Genomic DNA, 12,447 nt, shown 5'->3' with positions numbered 1-12,447 from the left:
GGCTTCTCCTGTCTCTAGCCAAAAGATGTGCTGTGTAGGTCTATTTGAAGTTTCTTACAGTACAGCAAAAAGTTCCAGCTCTGTGTGTCTGGAATTTCTAAAAAGCAGAATAATGAAAGTCAAGTAGGGCCGAGATTTCCTTTGCTGTGTTGGAATAAATATTTTGTGCCATCGTGGAATCACATCTCTGTAAGACAGACAGAAAATGGGGGAGGCTCTGAGATGCACTGTGTCTAATTCATTTATCACTTGTACCTGCAAATATTGTCCCTCCAAAATGAAAAAACCAAAACCGCCTCTGCTACTACCAAGAAATGTAGAAGTTTCTGGAGGGGTCGCTTTATCCAGAAGCAGCAGGTAAACATCTAGTGAAAGAAAAGGCATCTAAGTAACTTTGGACAGGTCTAAATATGTGAGCTAGCTTTAATTTCAGGCCTCCCGAAGAGGATATACCTCTGAATGTATTGATATTAGGTGTCTGCCTTCAAAGAATCACATAAAAATATATTTAATTAACATAAGGGATGTGTCTAGTACTGCTCACTCTTAGAACATGAATTTCTTAAGGACTTTGGGGATTCCCTTGAGAAAATAATGTGCATTGAATATACTGTGCAAAAATCTAATTAATATTTTTGTTTACTAATAACACTTTAGTGAAGTTAGTTGCAAAAGTAATTGGGATGTTTGGGTGCCCGGGTAGCTCAGTCAGTTGCGTATCTGCCTTCAGGTCAAGTCATGATCTCAAGGTCCTGAGATCGAGTTCCACATGCAACTCCTAGCTCATCCGGGAGCCTGCTTCTCCCTCTGCCTGCTGCTCCCCCTGCTTGTGCTCTCTTTCTCTCTGTGTCAAATAAATAAAATAAAATTTTTTTAAAAAGTAATCAGGATGGTTTTCTTTAATAAGTGGTGTCAAGAACTTTAATGGAATTAAAGTACTACGGTTAAAAAGAAAAAAAAGCTGGAAAAATTTTTCAGTGTCCCCCTCCCCCCAGTGAATGGGTTAGGCAGAATGACAAAAATCCTAGTATTGGCTGGAATAGTTTATTTAAAGCTATTTTTAGGAAATTAGGGATGCTTCTAGCCCTAATATTTTCTTTTTCTTATTTAATGTTATAATTAAAATACATAGATGAGTTTGGCTCTGATTTATTTATTTTTTTTTTTACTCAGGCCGCCGACATTTTCATGCATCCCAGTGCCCTCGACCCACAAGTCCTGTTTCTACAGACAGCAACATGAGTGCCGCCGTAATGCAGAAGGCCAGACCCGCCAAGAAGCAAAAACACCAGCCAGGACATCTGCGCAGAGAAGCCTACACAGATGGTAAGTCCATTGAAACACATGAAAACATCTATGAATCTCGCTTGTTTACCCTGGCTCTCTAGGACTAGAAAATGCGTCCATTGGCATTAGGAATTACATTAAAAATTCATTAACAGTAAGCCTCCTATAACTTAATAGCAGTGATCGACTTTCATATCTTGTCAAGCATCTTTGGTCCTTCTAATAAGAGGGTTCTTTAAGAAGCTAAGATCAGTGCATATTTTTATTATCTTTAAAAGGTTATTTTGGGGGCACATGGGTGGCTCAGTGGGTTTAAGCCTCTGCCCCTCCATTGAGCCCCGCATCGGGCTCTCTGTTCAGTGGCGAGCCTGCTTCTCCCTCTCTCTCTGCCTGCCTCTCTGCCTACTTGTGATCTCTGTCTGTCAAATAAATAAAAATAAAATCTTAAAAAAAAAAAAAAAAGTTATTTTGTTGTTGCGAACAGACATCATTGTAGTTGAAGTAATAATGACAGAGAATTAACTTTCCTCACATTCCCTGAGAAATCGTCCAAACCATCCTGGTTTTTGGCTTCCTTTTGGAATTTTGCATTCGAATAGAAGACAATAAACTCATCTGAATATTAATTCTAACTCTGGGGGTGTTAGCATTATTTTGTGCACCAAAAGGCAAATCGAATCATCTTCCTTCATGCCTTCACACGGTATCGACGCTCACTGAGAAGGTAATGCTTTGTATTCTCAAGGGAGCCCCGGAGAATAATGCAAACGTGTAATGTTGTCTAGAGAAAGCCTTTAATGAAAGTGCCTCAGGTGGCCCAGCATTTATTAAACCGCCACCTTCTCGTTTTATAAACAACCCCAAGGGCTTTGTTGGAAATTCACATAAGATAAATTCTCCCAGAACTCCCCCCTCTTGTCAAGTTTGCTAAATTTGCTAACGGGGTAGGAGAAGAAGGGTGTCACCGACCACTGTCCCCCCCCCCCCCACCTCCTGGTCCTCTCCGTCCACAATCTGATTAGGACTTTCATTACCAGTCAGCAATTTTTCAAAAAGGGCATCATTTGCCATTATCATATGAAAGCCTAATATTATAGATCCTTATCCAAGGTTACAAGGAGGGTTTTCTGAGGCACTTCTCCCTGTGATTCCTGCCACTTGACAGAAAAATTTAATACAAAGCTCCCAGCATGATGAGCACAAGTAATTTTGCAATGAGTGGCTGTCCATGCTATTATCTGTACTTTATTCAGAGTATTTTCTCTCACTCGCATCTATCTGATATTAGACTACATTAAATACTGGCATGACACAGCGCACCTGGGCCTCCTGGCTTCTGCCCAGGACTCTTTTGTCAGTGAAACTGAGCTGTCAGAATATTATCTGATTTTGAAGGGTTATTACAGTGGCTTTGTGCATGTTTGCCTCTGTGAAGGGACAAACACTAGGTGTAAATCCCCAAACTCTATCGGCAGTTTTACATTTATGGGACCCCTGTAATGGCATTTTACAAGTTTTATGGCTGTCCTATCAGTTTTTATTATCTGGAAGAGTGCTGCTCACTGAAAGACGGGTCAAACAAGAAACCTGGATGTAAGAACATCTAGGTTGGATATGGAAGGGAGAAAATCTGGCCTAAAGCTTTGTGTAGCCCTTTCCAGCTCTTATATATACTTGTTTTGAGGGACTTCTAGCATTGAGGGGTGCTTTTTCAAAATGCTTTAAATAATGTACACATGCCAAGTTAAAGGAGATGGTATCACGGTTATAAATTGTTCTATGCTTGAAAATGGTGACCTCTATTTATGGTACCATGTTCTGCAGTCCTTTTCTCAATGTATTTAACAATTAAATATAAACTCTAACTAATCCCTGCAGGGTAACCATGAAACAGAAAGATGAAACACCGAGGTTGTTTTTTTAACGTTAATTTTAGAAATACCGAAGAAATGTATTCAAATCGGTAAAGCCAAAAAGTTAACTTGAAATATTATTTGGATTTTTCATTGTTTATTTCACAAAGGGATTATGCAGAGTTATCATAGGATATAAAGTAATGTGGAAGCCACTAATTATTTTCTTGAAGTCATAAAAATAGACAAAATGGAAATATGACTCAAGTTATTTTTATAACTTTAGCTCTAATTTCCTTTCAGCATTTTGATAACCATCTGTCTTTGAGTTATGTTTATTGTACTAAAAAGCCTTGAGTTTAATTCTGGACATTTTCTGAGTTGATAAAGAAAAAACATACCAGAATATGTGTTATTTTATACATATCCGGCAAATGCATATTGATGAAGTAAAATCAAGTAAATGCAAATACTTCTTCATGCATCAAGTAAGAGAAATGCACACTTTTGATAGCAGTGGTTATGACATGAGAATACAGGATCATTTTCTTAGAAATCATTTTCTCAAAACACTATATTGCTTTTTTTTTTTTTTAAAAAGTCATAGGCCATTTCATGAAGAAACTCAGTGACAGACACAATTTACAGTTTATTAAGAAAGAGAAAGAAGAGGGGAGAAGAAAGAATTTGAAGAGCTTCCAACTGTTAAAATGTGAATTAAGCATAGTAGTAAGACAAGGAGGGCTTTTTTCTTAATTTTTGATTTTTTTTTTAAAGATTTTATTTATTTATTTGACAGAGATCACAAGTAAGCAGAGAGGCAGGCAGAGAGAGAGGAGGAAGCAGACTCCCTGGTAAGCAGAGAACCCGATGTGGGGCTCGATCCCAGGACGCTAGGATCATGACCTGAGCTGAAGGCAGAGGCTTAACCCACTGAGCCACCCAGGCGCCCCCTTAATTTTTGATTTTTAATAATTAAATTGTTAACTACAGTGGATGAGTTCGATTATCGATAGACTTCCTTTGCTAACTAATTTCAGAATATATCAGTCTTGTGTTTGTAGTATCTTTACTTCGTAAATTTTGTTCGACTTCTGTAGCTGTGTCACAGATCTTTTGTAAACAGTATAAAGAAGGCTAAAGAGTGGTCGTGTCTGACCCAATGAAGAGTAGTTGTGGTGATTCTTGTCAGTCCAAACTATATTCATTTCTTATAATCATTTCTATATTCATTTTCATAATATAGCGCTATAGACTAGGTGGCTTAAATGACAGAAATTTATCTTCTCATGGAAGCTGGAGGCTAGAATCCCAAGATCAAGGTGTTGGCAGGGTTGTGTTCCTTCTGAGGCCTTTCTCCTTGGCTTGTAGATGGCGGTAGTCTCCTTGTGTATTCACTCTGTCTTTCTTCCATCTCTGTGTGTGTCCTAATCACCTCTTCCTGCATAAGGAAACCCAGTAGATTGGATTAAGGCCCATCCCAAGGACTCACTTTACCTTAATTACCTCTTTAAACCCTATATCCGGGGCGCCTGGGTGGGCTAAAGCCTCTGCCTTTGGCTCAGGACAAGATCTCAAGGTCCTGGGATCCAGCCCTACAGCCGGCTCTCTGCTCAGCCTCTCTCTGCCTGCCTCTCTGCCTACTTGTGATCTCTGTCTGTCAAATAAATGGATAAAATCTTGAAGAAAAAAAAAAAAAACCAACAACCCTATAACTAAATACCATGTCATTCTGAGGTACAGGGGGTTAGGACTTTAACATCTGAATTTTGAGGGAACAGAGTTCCTGTAGCCCTGTGAACCGTACCTTACTCTGTGGGTAAATCGTAGGCCTCAGAGAGACCCAGGGAGTACAGTGCGCAGCGGAGTCCTGTGACAGGAAGAATCTGTTTATTTATCTCCTATTTGTCGCTTACAAGTTGAACCCAGACGAAGGGTAGGATTAAAATATATGAATATTTATTAGTCAGAGTCTTAGCGAGTTAAAGCCAAGCATAAGTGCATTTGTAGGACCTTCTAATAGATTCTCCCCACCCCCTCTTTTCAACCCTTTCGATGCATTTACATACTTGATTTAAAAACCAAATCTACATTATTTCTCCAGCCCTACTTTTCATAAATTATAAATTCACCAGCCTCTCTGGAATGATGTTATTTTGACTTGATTTATCATTAATTACAAGGTCTTGGGACTTTGAGCAGCCAAGTGAATAGAGTGCTGGATCTCCATAGTGAGTTAGTGCCTGCAGAACTGTCTGCATGTCTGTGCTCTGACATTTTACTTTATATACGTTATACTGGTATTTGGAAAGTATTGTATAAAGAATTACGTTTATAGGATTATACAAAGTGTCTCTACATATATTTATGTAGAACAGGTCCATGATCTTATTTGTTGAATCCAATTTGAGCTATCGTTGGTATGTTCGGGGTGGAAGTACTATTTATCATCTTGTGAAATACAGAATTGTTCATGCTGTAATAATCCCTGCTTTGACTCAGTAATTATTTTATAATACCTAAAAATTTTTATTTGGTAACCTGTGTGTATGAGAAATAAAACCTACAAGTATTTGCCTCTCATCATCAACTAAATATAGAAGCAATTACATTTAGGAAGTTAGAACTCTTAAAATTGCTCCTGGGTTCTCTTCTCACTTTTTACCTGGGTTATAGAGCATCGGGAAATAGATTTTGTCTCGAGAGTCACATATTCCCAAGATTTTGTGTGCTCTTATAATAGTAATCATCAGCTTCGGTAATCTGATGAACCCAGGCATTTTATGATTTGTTGGTAGTGGCAGTTACTTTCTGCCTGCTTGATAATCTGTGTTTGCAATTTGGGGGTGAGGTCTATGGCAAGGAGATGGTGTGGAAATGAGCCTGCGGGCACTCACTCCATCTGCTGCCAGATATGTTCTGAATTAGATTTTTCTCCTTTCATGGCCAGTCCCCGGCTCAGTCTGAACTTAGAACTGTTCTGCCTTGGGTCACTTGGCTTTAGGCCACTTAGTATAGTCTGGTTTTTAACTATCTCTTTTTGGTTATTTTTAATAAACAAGTAGCAGATGAGGAAGGACTCTCAACTCTCATGATACTACCCTTTTTTTTAAAAGTATTTTTTTTAATCCATTGAAGAAGTAAAGAGGAAAACCAGGCACAATGACAATGGTAATATATGTTGTAAGGCAAAAAAAAATTAGATTTTGTAAAATGAGGAGAAAATTAATGCCATTCTCTGTACTCTAGCCAGCCTTTTGGGTAATGTTTAGAGGCTGTTTATATGAAACTAGAACATGATGAGCCATGAGAATGAACAACAAAAATATGTAAGTAAAATGTGGACCAATTTTAATAATGGAGTCCTAAGTATAGCTCTCCACATATGAAAATTACCATTTTGAAGTCGTGGCTGAAAAAACCATGCTGGTAATTCCCAAATCTTGGTACCTCTGTACTTGGCCTCTCTTGAAACTCGGATTTTATGTACAAAAACCTATTAGATATCTCTATCTAGGTACTTCAAAGGTGCCTCCTATTTACTTTTCTAAAATTGAGCTCCTACTCCCCCTCTATAGGCCATCCATCTCTTCCTCATCCCTCCTTCCTTATCTTCAGTGAAGTTTCTCTCATCCACCTAGTCAACTATAGCAAAATTCTTTTTTTAATTTAATTTTATTTTTTCAGTGTTCCAAGATTTATTGTTTATGCACTACACCCAGCACCCCTATAGCAAAAGTCTTAAAAGTCATCTTAGAATCTTTCCTTTCTTTCCTTTCCTGTATACCACTGATCATTAAATAATACTGATTTTTCTTCCTTAATATTTGTTAAATATGTCTCATCCGAACAGCCACCAATACAGTTCCATCCCCTATCATCTGAGGTATAACAATAGCCTCTTGCCCTCCTGGATTCAAGCCTTTCCTTTTAATTCATCCTCCATAGTAAAGGCAAAAACCTAAAACTAAAATCTCTTCATATTCTTCTACTAAGTTACCAACTACCATTAGGATATCTATTTCTGCTTCCTAGAATGTACATAGCAGCCAAGGGTTGCACTCTTTAAAAAAAAAAATTTTTTTAACTATCAAGTTATTGAACTTTTACCTACTTTTATCCTTAAGTATGTCTGTAAGAAGTTGAATTATATATAATGTCTAGTTATATGTATATATGTATGTGATATATATGCATTAACATATATATGTAATGTATAATGGAAGATAGATAGGTGACATTCACTTATATCTATACCAGAGATTATCTGGTTTGAAACCTCTGGGTGCAGATACAGAGTGCAGAGACCCCATCAATGGATGGTAGATTGTAAATAGAATGAAATAGTATAAAGGACACTGAGCCAGAAATTAGGAATCTAAGGGCATTGGTCCTTGTTCTGATCATACCAAGACTTGAGACCAAAAAATAGCTGAAGGTCTATGAGTTTGAGTTTCCCTTCTTATAGAACAAGAACGGATTTAGGCTAGATTAAGGGTGGCAAACAGGTCTCAACTCAAGTGCCAACCTCAATCAATTTGAAGTGGTTGCCTGGAGAACAGCGGTATGCATCTGGGACCAGCAACATTATGCTGAAATCAATTAAGAAGGTCTGTCATGATTGGGGGGGGGGAGTGATAGCACACGTGCCCATATTATCTATCCCAAGAGTAGATAATCTTTAAGTCTTTAAGTCCCAGCTCTATGATTGAATATTTTTCTGCCGTGTGACAATGAGAATACATTGAAATTGTTGATCTTCTTGTTCCTTGGTTGTCTTCAATTGTTCCAGTTCATTTATGATACCTTATCTCACAACTGAATGTGACTCCAATGCTAATACGAATATTTAGCAATGTCATAAGCGGCAGACTTCTATAGTATTTTCAATATTTCTTTCTAGATCTTCCACCTCCTCCAGTGCCACCACCTGCTATAAAGTCACCCACTGTCCAATCCAAGGCACAGCTGGAGGTGCGACCTGTAATGGTGCCAAAACTCCCTTCTATAGAACCAAGAACAGACAGATCGTCAGATAGAAAAGTGGGCAGTTACAAGGGGCGAGAAGTCTTGGATGGAAGACAAGTTGCTGATATGAGAACCAATCCAGGTGATATCAGAGAAGCACAGGAACAGCAAAATGATGGGAAAGGACGAGCAAACAAGGCCACAAAACGAGACCTTCCACCTGCAAAGACTCACCTCATCCAAGGTACTGATTTATTCAAACAGCAAATAAATACAGATTGAACATATGTTTGCAAGTTGCACTGTTAGCTTCTCTTAGGCCATAGGGAAATAGAATTTGACTCTCCTGGAGAAGACAAGCAGGTACTCAAATAGTTTTAATATAATTAAATTAAATAAATAACATTATAGAAGAGTCCCTTGGCCAGGTGCAGGTTGAGTTGGGTTTTAAAGGAAAGCATGATTCTAACAGGTTAAACTGAAAAAGGGATAGCAGGTAAAGGAAGTTGTTGGAGAAAAAAAAAAACATGTGAGTGTAAAAGCAAATGTTTGGCGAATATTGATTTCTAGTTCCGCCAGACACAAATAGGGGAAGGTAAAACTAGAAAGGTGGTTGGGCCAGATTGGGAAGGCTGGGAATATGATCTAGAGTGTGGGATTTATCAGATAAGCAACGGTGAGCCAGTAAAGAATTTTGAACAAGAAATGACAGAATCAGATTTTGAGAAAAATAACTGGCAGCCCTCTATAGTGAAGGAAGAGATCTCGGACTTGGGTAGATGAAGGTATCAGATCATTGTAAAATATCTAGGTATAAACTATGAAAACACTAAATTCAAATAGCTCTGTAGAAAAGGAAGAGAACAGCCTACATTGATATTTTGGTGATAGAACCAGTGGTGAATAATTGAAAGTAAAAAAAATAGAATGAAATTATGGAGTAAAGGGGAAGTTACTCAAATGTTCATTAGATGGTCCTGTTGGCCAGTGGAACCTAATTGTACTAGCCAATGTAGGAAGAAAAACAAAACAATACAAAACAGAAAAGAGTCTGAGGGAAAGAAATTTTACTTTTGAATGGATTAAGGTGCTGATAAGAGCACAGATACGGAGAAAATCAATAAGACTTTAGAGAGCTAAGTTTAAAGATCAGGAGAAAGGTTGTGAGTAGAGAGTGGGTTTTAGAAACAGCAACACAATTGTATGAATTACAGAGGCTAAATTTTCAGCATGATACACTTGTTCTTGTGGAGCAATCAATTCTCTGGGAGCAAAGCAAAGCAAAGCAAAACCCTAATTTATAGCCATTTCTATTGGGTAGTTACTTCCAAGATGACTGGCTTCAAGCTGCTAATATGAAGTCACTTGTGCACTCCTCTTCTGAGAACATGTGAGCCCATCCCAACACACCAATAATCAGCAGTGATTATATTCAAAGGTTAGGCCCAAGAGTGACTTTCTACAATGGAAGTTGAGATGGATCTACCAAGAGGTATAAAATAATCAAGATCTCCAAGCCAGAGAAAATAATATCCTAGAAAGAATGGAGAAGGAAATTCTAAGAAGGAAGTCTAAAATGCCACCCAGAAGTAAAAACTGGGTGTCAACAGGAGGAGGGGGCTGGGGGGAAGAACACATGAGGATTTTGCAATAGGTTATTTGTGGGTGTCATTTAAAAGAATTGTTTTTAGTATTGTAGTCAGAATAGAAGCCAGACTGTAGGGGGTTGTAAAGTAAATGGAAATTGTGGAAGGGAGGTGATGAACTCTTTTCAGAAGGTTGGGAAGAGGAGAGATTGGGAAAAGAGTTTGCCAGGAAGACAGAATTTGTGGGAATGCTTTAAGATGGGATTATCAGAGACGAAGGAGAAGAAACCATTTAGGAGAAAGAAATACAGAAAAGGGGAGGATTGATGAAAGAGTCTGTAAAGAGTATTATGGAAAGGAATCTAGAAGCCTTTGGGGAGACTTCAATACTACGGTAAGATTAGACATAAGTCTCTTGTTCTGTCTATTCTGAGCCCTTGGTCATTAGTAACTTTCTACAAAATGGGAGTCAGTTTGGGCGCCTGGGTGGCTCAGTGGGTTAAGCCACTACCTTCGGCTCAGGTCATGGTCTCAGGGTCTTGGGATCAAGTTCCGCATCGGGCTCTCTGCTCAGCAGGGAGCCTGCTTCTCTCTCTCTCTCTCTCTCTGCCTGCCTCTCTGCCTACTTGTGATCTCTCTCTGTCAAATAAATAAGTAAAATCTTAAAAAAAAAAAAAAAAAAAAAGGGATCAGTTTCACTCTGTTCTGTAACAGGAAGCCTGAACTCCTAATCTAGGCCTGGACTCCGCAGTAAAGTGATAAGTAAAAGTACCTTCCAGGCAAAAGCCTCTACTATGTGACAACGAAGAATTTAGTGCTATCACCACAACCCAATGTTTGAAAAACTGAGCCTACTTTTTTATCAGTTAAGCAAAAGGTGATCTGGCTCTGAACTTTTAACCCATACTGTACTCCCAGTAGTGATTTATAAATATAATGTCATGACATAAATGATGAAGTTTATATGTGGCCCAAAAGTGTAGACCAATTTGCTGCTAGAAGTAAGCTTTCTCTAAAGCATTGGGATTCTTCAGAAGAAGATTTTACAAACCTGGAAAGATCTTGGTGTATGCAGGATTAGAACAAAGTGATGAAATTATTTTACCAATCTTTAGAGATTTAATGAGTTGTCCTTTGTGTTATAAAAATATTTCTAGGGCGCCTGGGTGGTTCAGTGGGTTAAGCCTCTGCCTTTGGCTCAGGTCACCATCTCAGGGTCCTAGGATCGAGTCCTGCATCGGGCTCTCTGCTCAGCAGGGAGCCTGCTTTCCCCTCTCTCTCTGCCTGCCTCTCTGCCTACTTGTGATCTCCCTCTGTGTTTCAAATAAATAAATAAAATCTAATATATATATATATATATATATTTCTAACTAAAGAACTATTACTGGAACCATTAATCTAGAAATAAAAAAACTTATTTCATGGAAAACACGGAGATACACTGACCAGATTATTATTTCATAGGTCTTAATTTCCCAAATTCTTATTTGAACCATAACCCTGTGTATATGTGTCATTAAATTATCATTTCTATGCATTGCTATAATTTTCACCTTTATAATTCAGATGACATTATTTAAAATGAAGGAGGAACCCTGATTTACATGTTTAATGAATGGTCATTTTTAATTAAAGAGAGTGGTCTTCTAGACATGAATGATTGATCTTTTTGCTGACATTTACCTCAATTAGTTCAATTTATTTCTACATATATCAAACATCCACTGTATTGTAAAGCGTTATACTGGTCCTGAGATTTATGTATAAACATGAACCTTGACTTCATGAAGCTTATAGTCAAAGACAGAGATAAGTATATCTGTATGATTATAGACATACACACATTTGGTGTAATGTTTATGATACTACACTTGAGAGTCCAAAGAAGGGACAGTTAGCCCAGTCTTTTGGGGTATGTAAGGTAAAGAAAGACTTCTCGATCTTTCCTGGTAGAAATGACACATAACCTGAGTGTTCAGGATGGGTGAGATTTGACTTGGGTAAGAAAAGTGGATAAATTATTCTGCCAGAGAAACTCAGCATGAAAATCTCTGAAGTGCATTGAGAAGATTATAAGAAATTCAGTGTTCCTAGATAGTAAAGCTGGTCAAAGGGGAAGCTCTTAAGGTAGACGTAAGCATAAGTCATGGAGTGCCTATAGTTCCTGTAAGAAGGTAGCTGAGTGATTAGGGTTTAGAAAGGAATGATTCAAGGCAAGGATCTATTAGTAGATATTTACCATGCTGGGACAAGAGATGTGGAGAATACAAACCAGACTCTAGGATCGGAGATGAGTGTGTGGGAATATTCAAAATTTAACATTTTTTAGTGTTATAAATCAGGCTCACCTGTATATATTTGAATGCATGGAAAAAGTACACTTAAGGCATACTGGAAGGTGGTTGGAAGGGAGGGAAGACTCTAAAATAATTTCAGTTTTCTTTATTTGTTGTCCTAAGAATTAGTATTGTCATTAACTATGAGGGAATACAGAGGAAAGAGAAGAGTGGACCCGATGAAGTCAATGTTGGACATACTGAGTTTGAGGGCTACTTAAGAGAAAGTGTTCACCATAGATTAGGAGTTGTAAATACAAATTAATGATTTATCATAGTAAAATATTAATTAAATCTACGCATTCACTCACTCAAAACTATCAATATGTCAAGCTGAGAGTATATCAAAACATGAAACACAAAATATCTGTCCCCATGATGGGTATAATCTAGAAAAGTTTACAGTCTGTGAGAATG

General features: G+C 37.9%; 1 protein-coding gene across 9 annotated transcripts in view; it reads left to right on the top strand.

Moving 5' to 3' along the window:
• ROBO1 (roundabout guidance receptor 1) overlaps window positions 1-12,447 on the top strand; it is a 1,191,004-nt gene that overhangs the window by 1,173,966 nt on the left and 4,591 nt on the right. For all 9 annotated transcript variants that reach the window (XM_044251144.1, XM_044251142.1, XM_044251145.1 and 6 more), the window contains 2 exons: window positions 1,174-1,326; window positions 8,044-8,352. In XM_044251144.1, the coding sequence (XP_044107079.1) occupies window positions 1,174-1,326; window positions 8,044-8,352 (462 nt within the window). The remainder of the gene's footprint in view (window positions 1-1,173; window positions 1,327-8,043; window positions 8,353-12,447) is intronic.

Source organism: Neovison vison, chromosome 6 (assembly GCF_020171115.1).
Source record: "Neovison vison isolate M4711 chromosome 6, ASM_NN_V1, whole genome shotgun sequence".
NCBI lineage: Eukaryota > Metazoa > Chordata > Mammalia > Carnivora > Mustelidae > Neogale > Neogale vison.
Note: the sequence above shows the minus strand (reverse complement) of the source record. Positions and strands in the feature narration are given on the sequence as shown.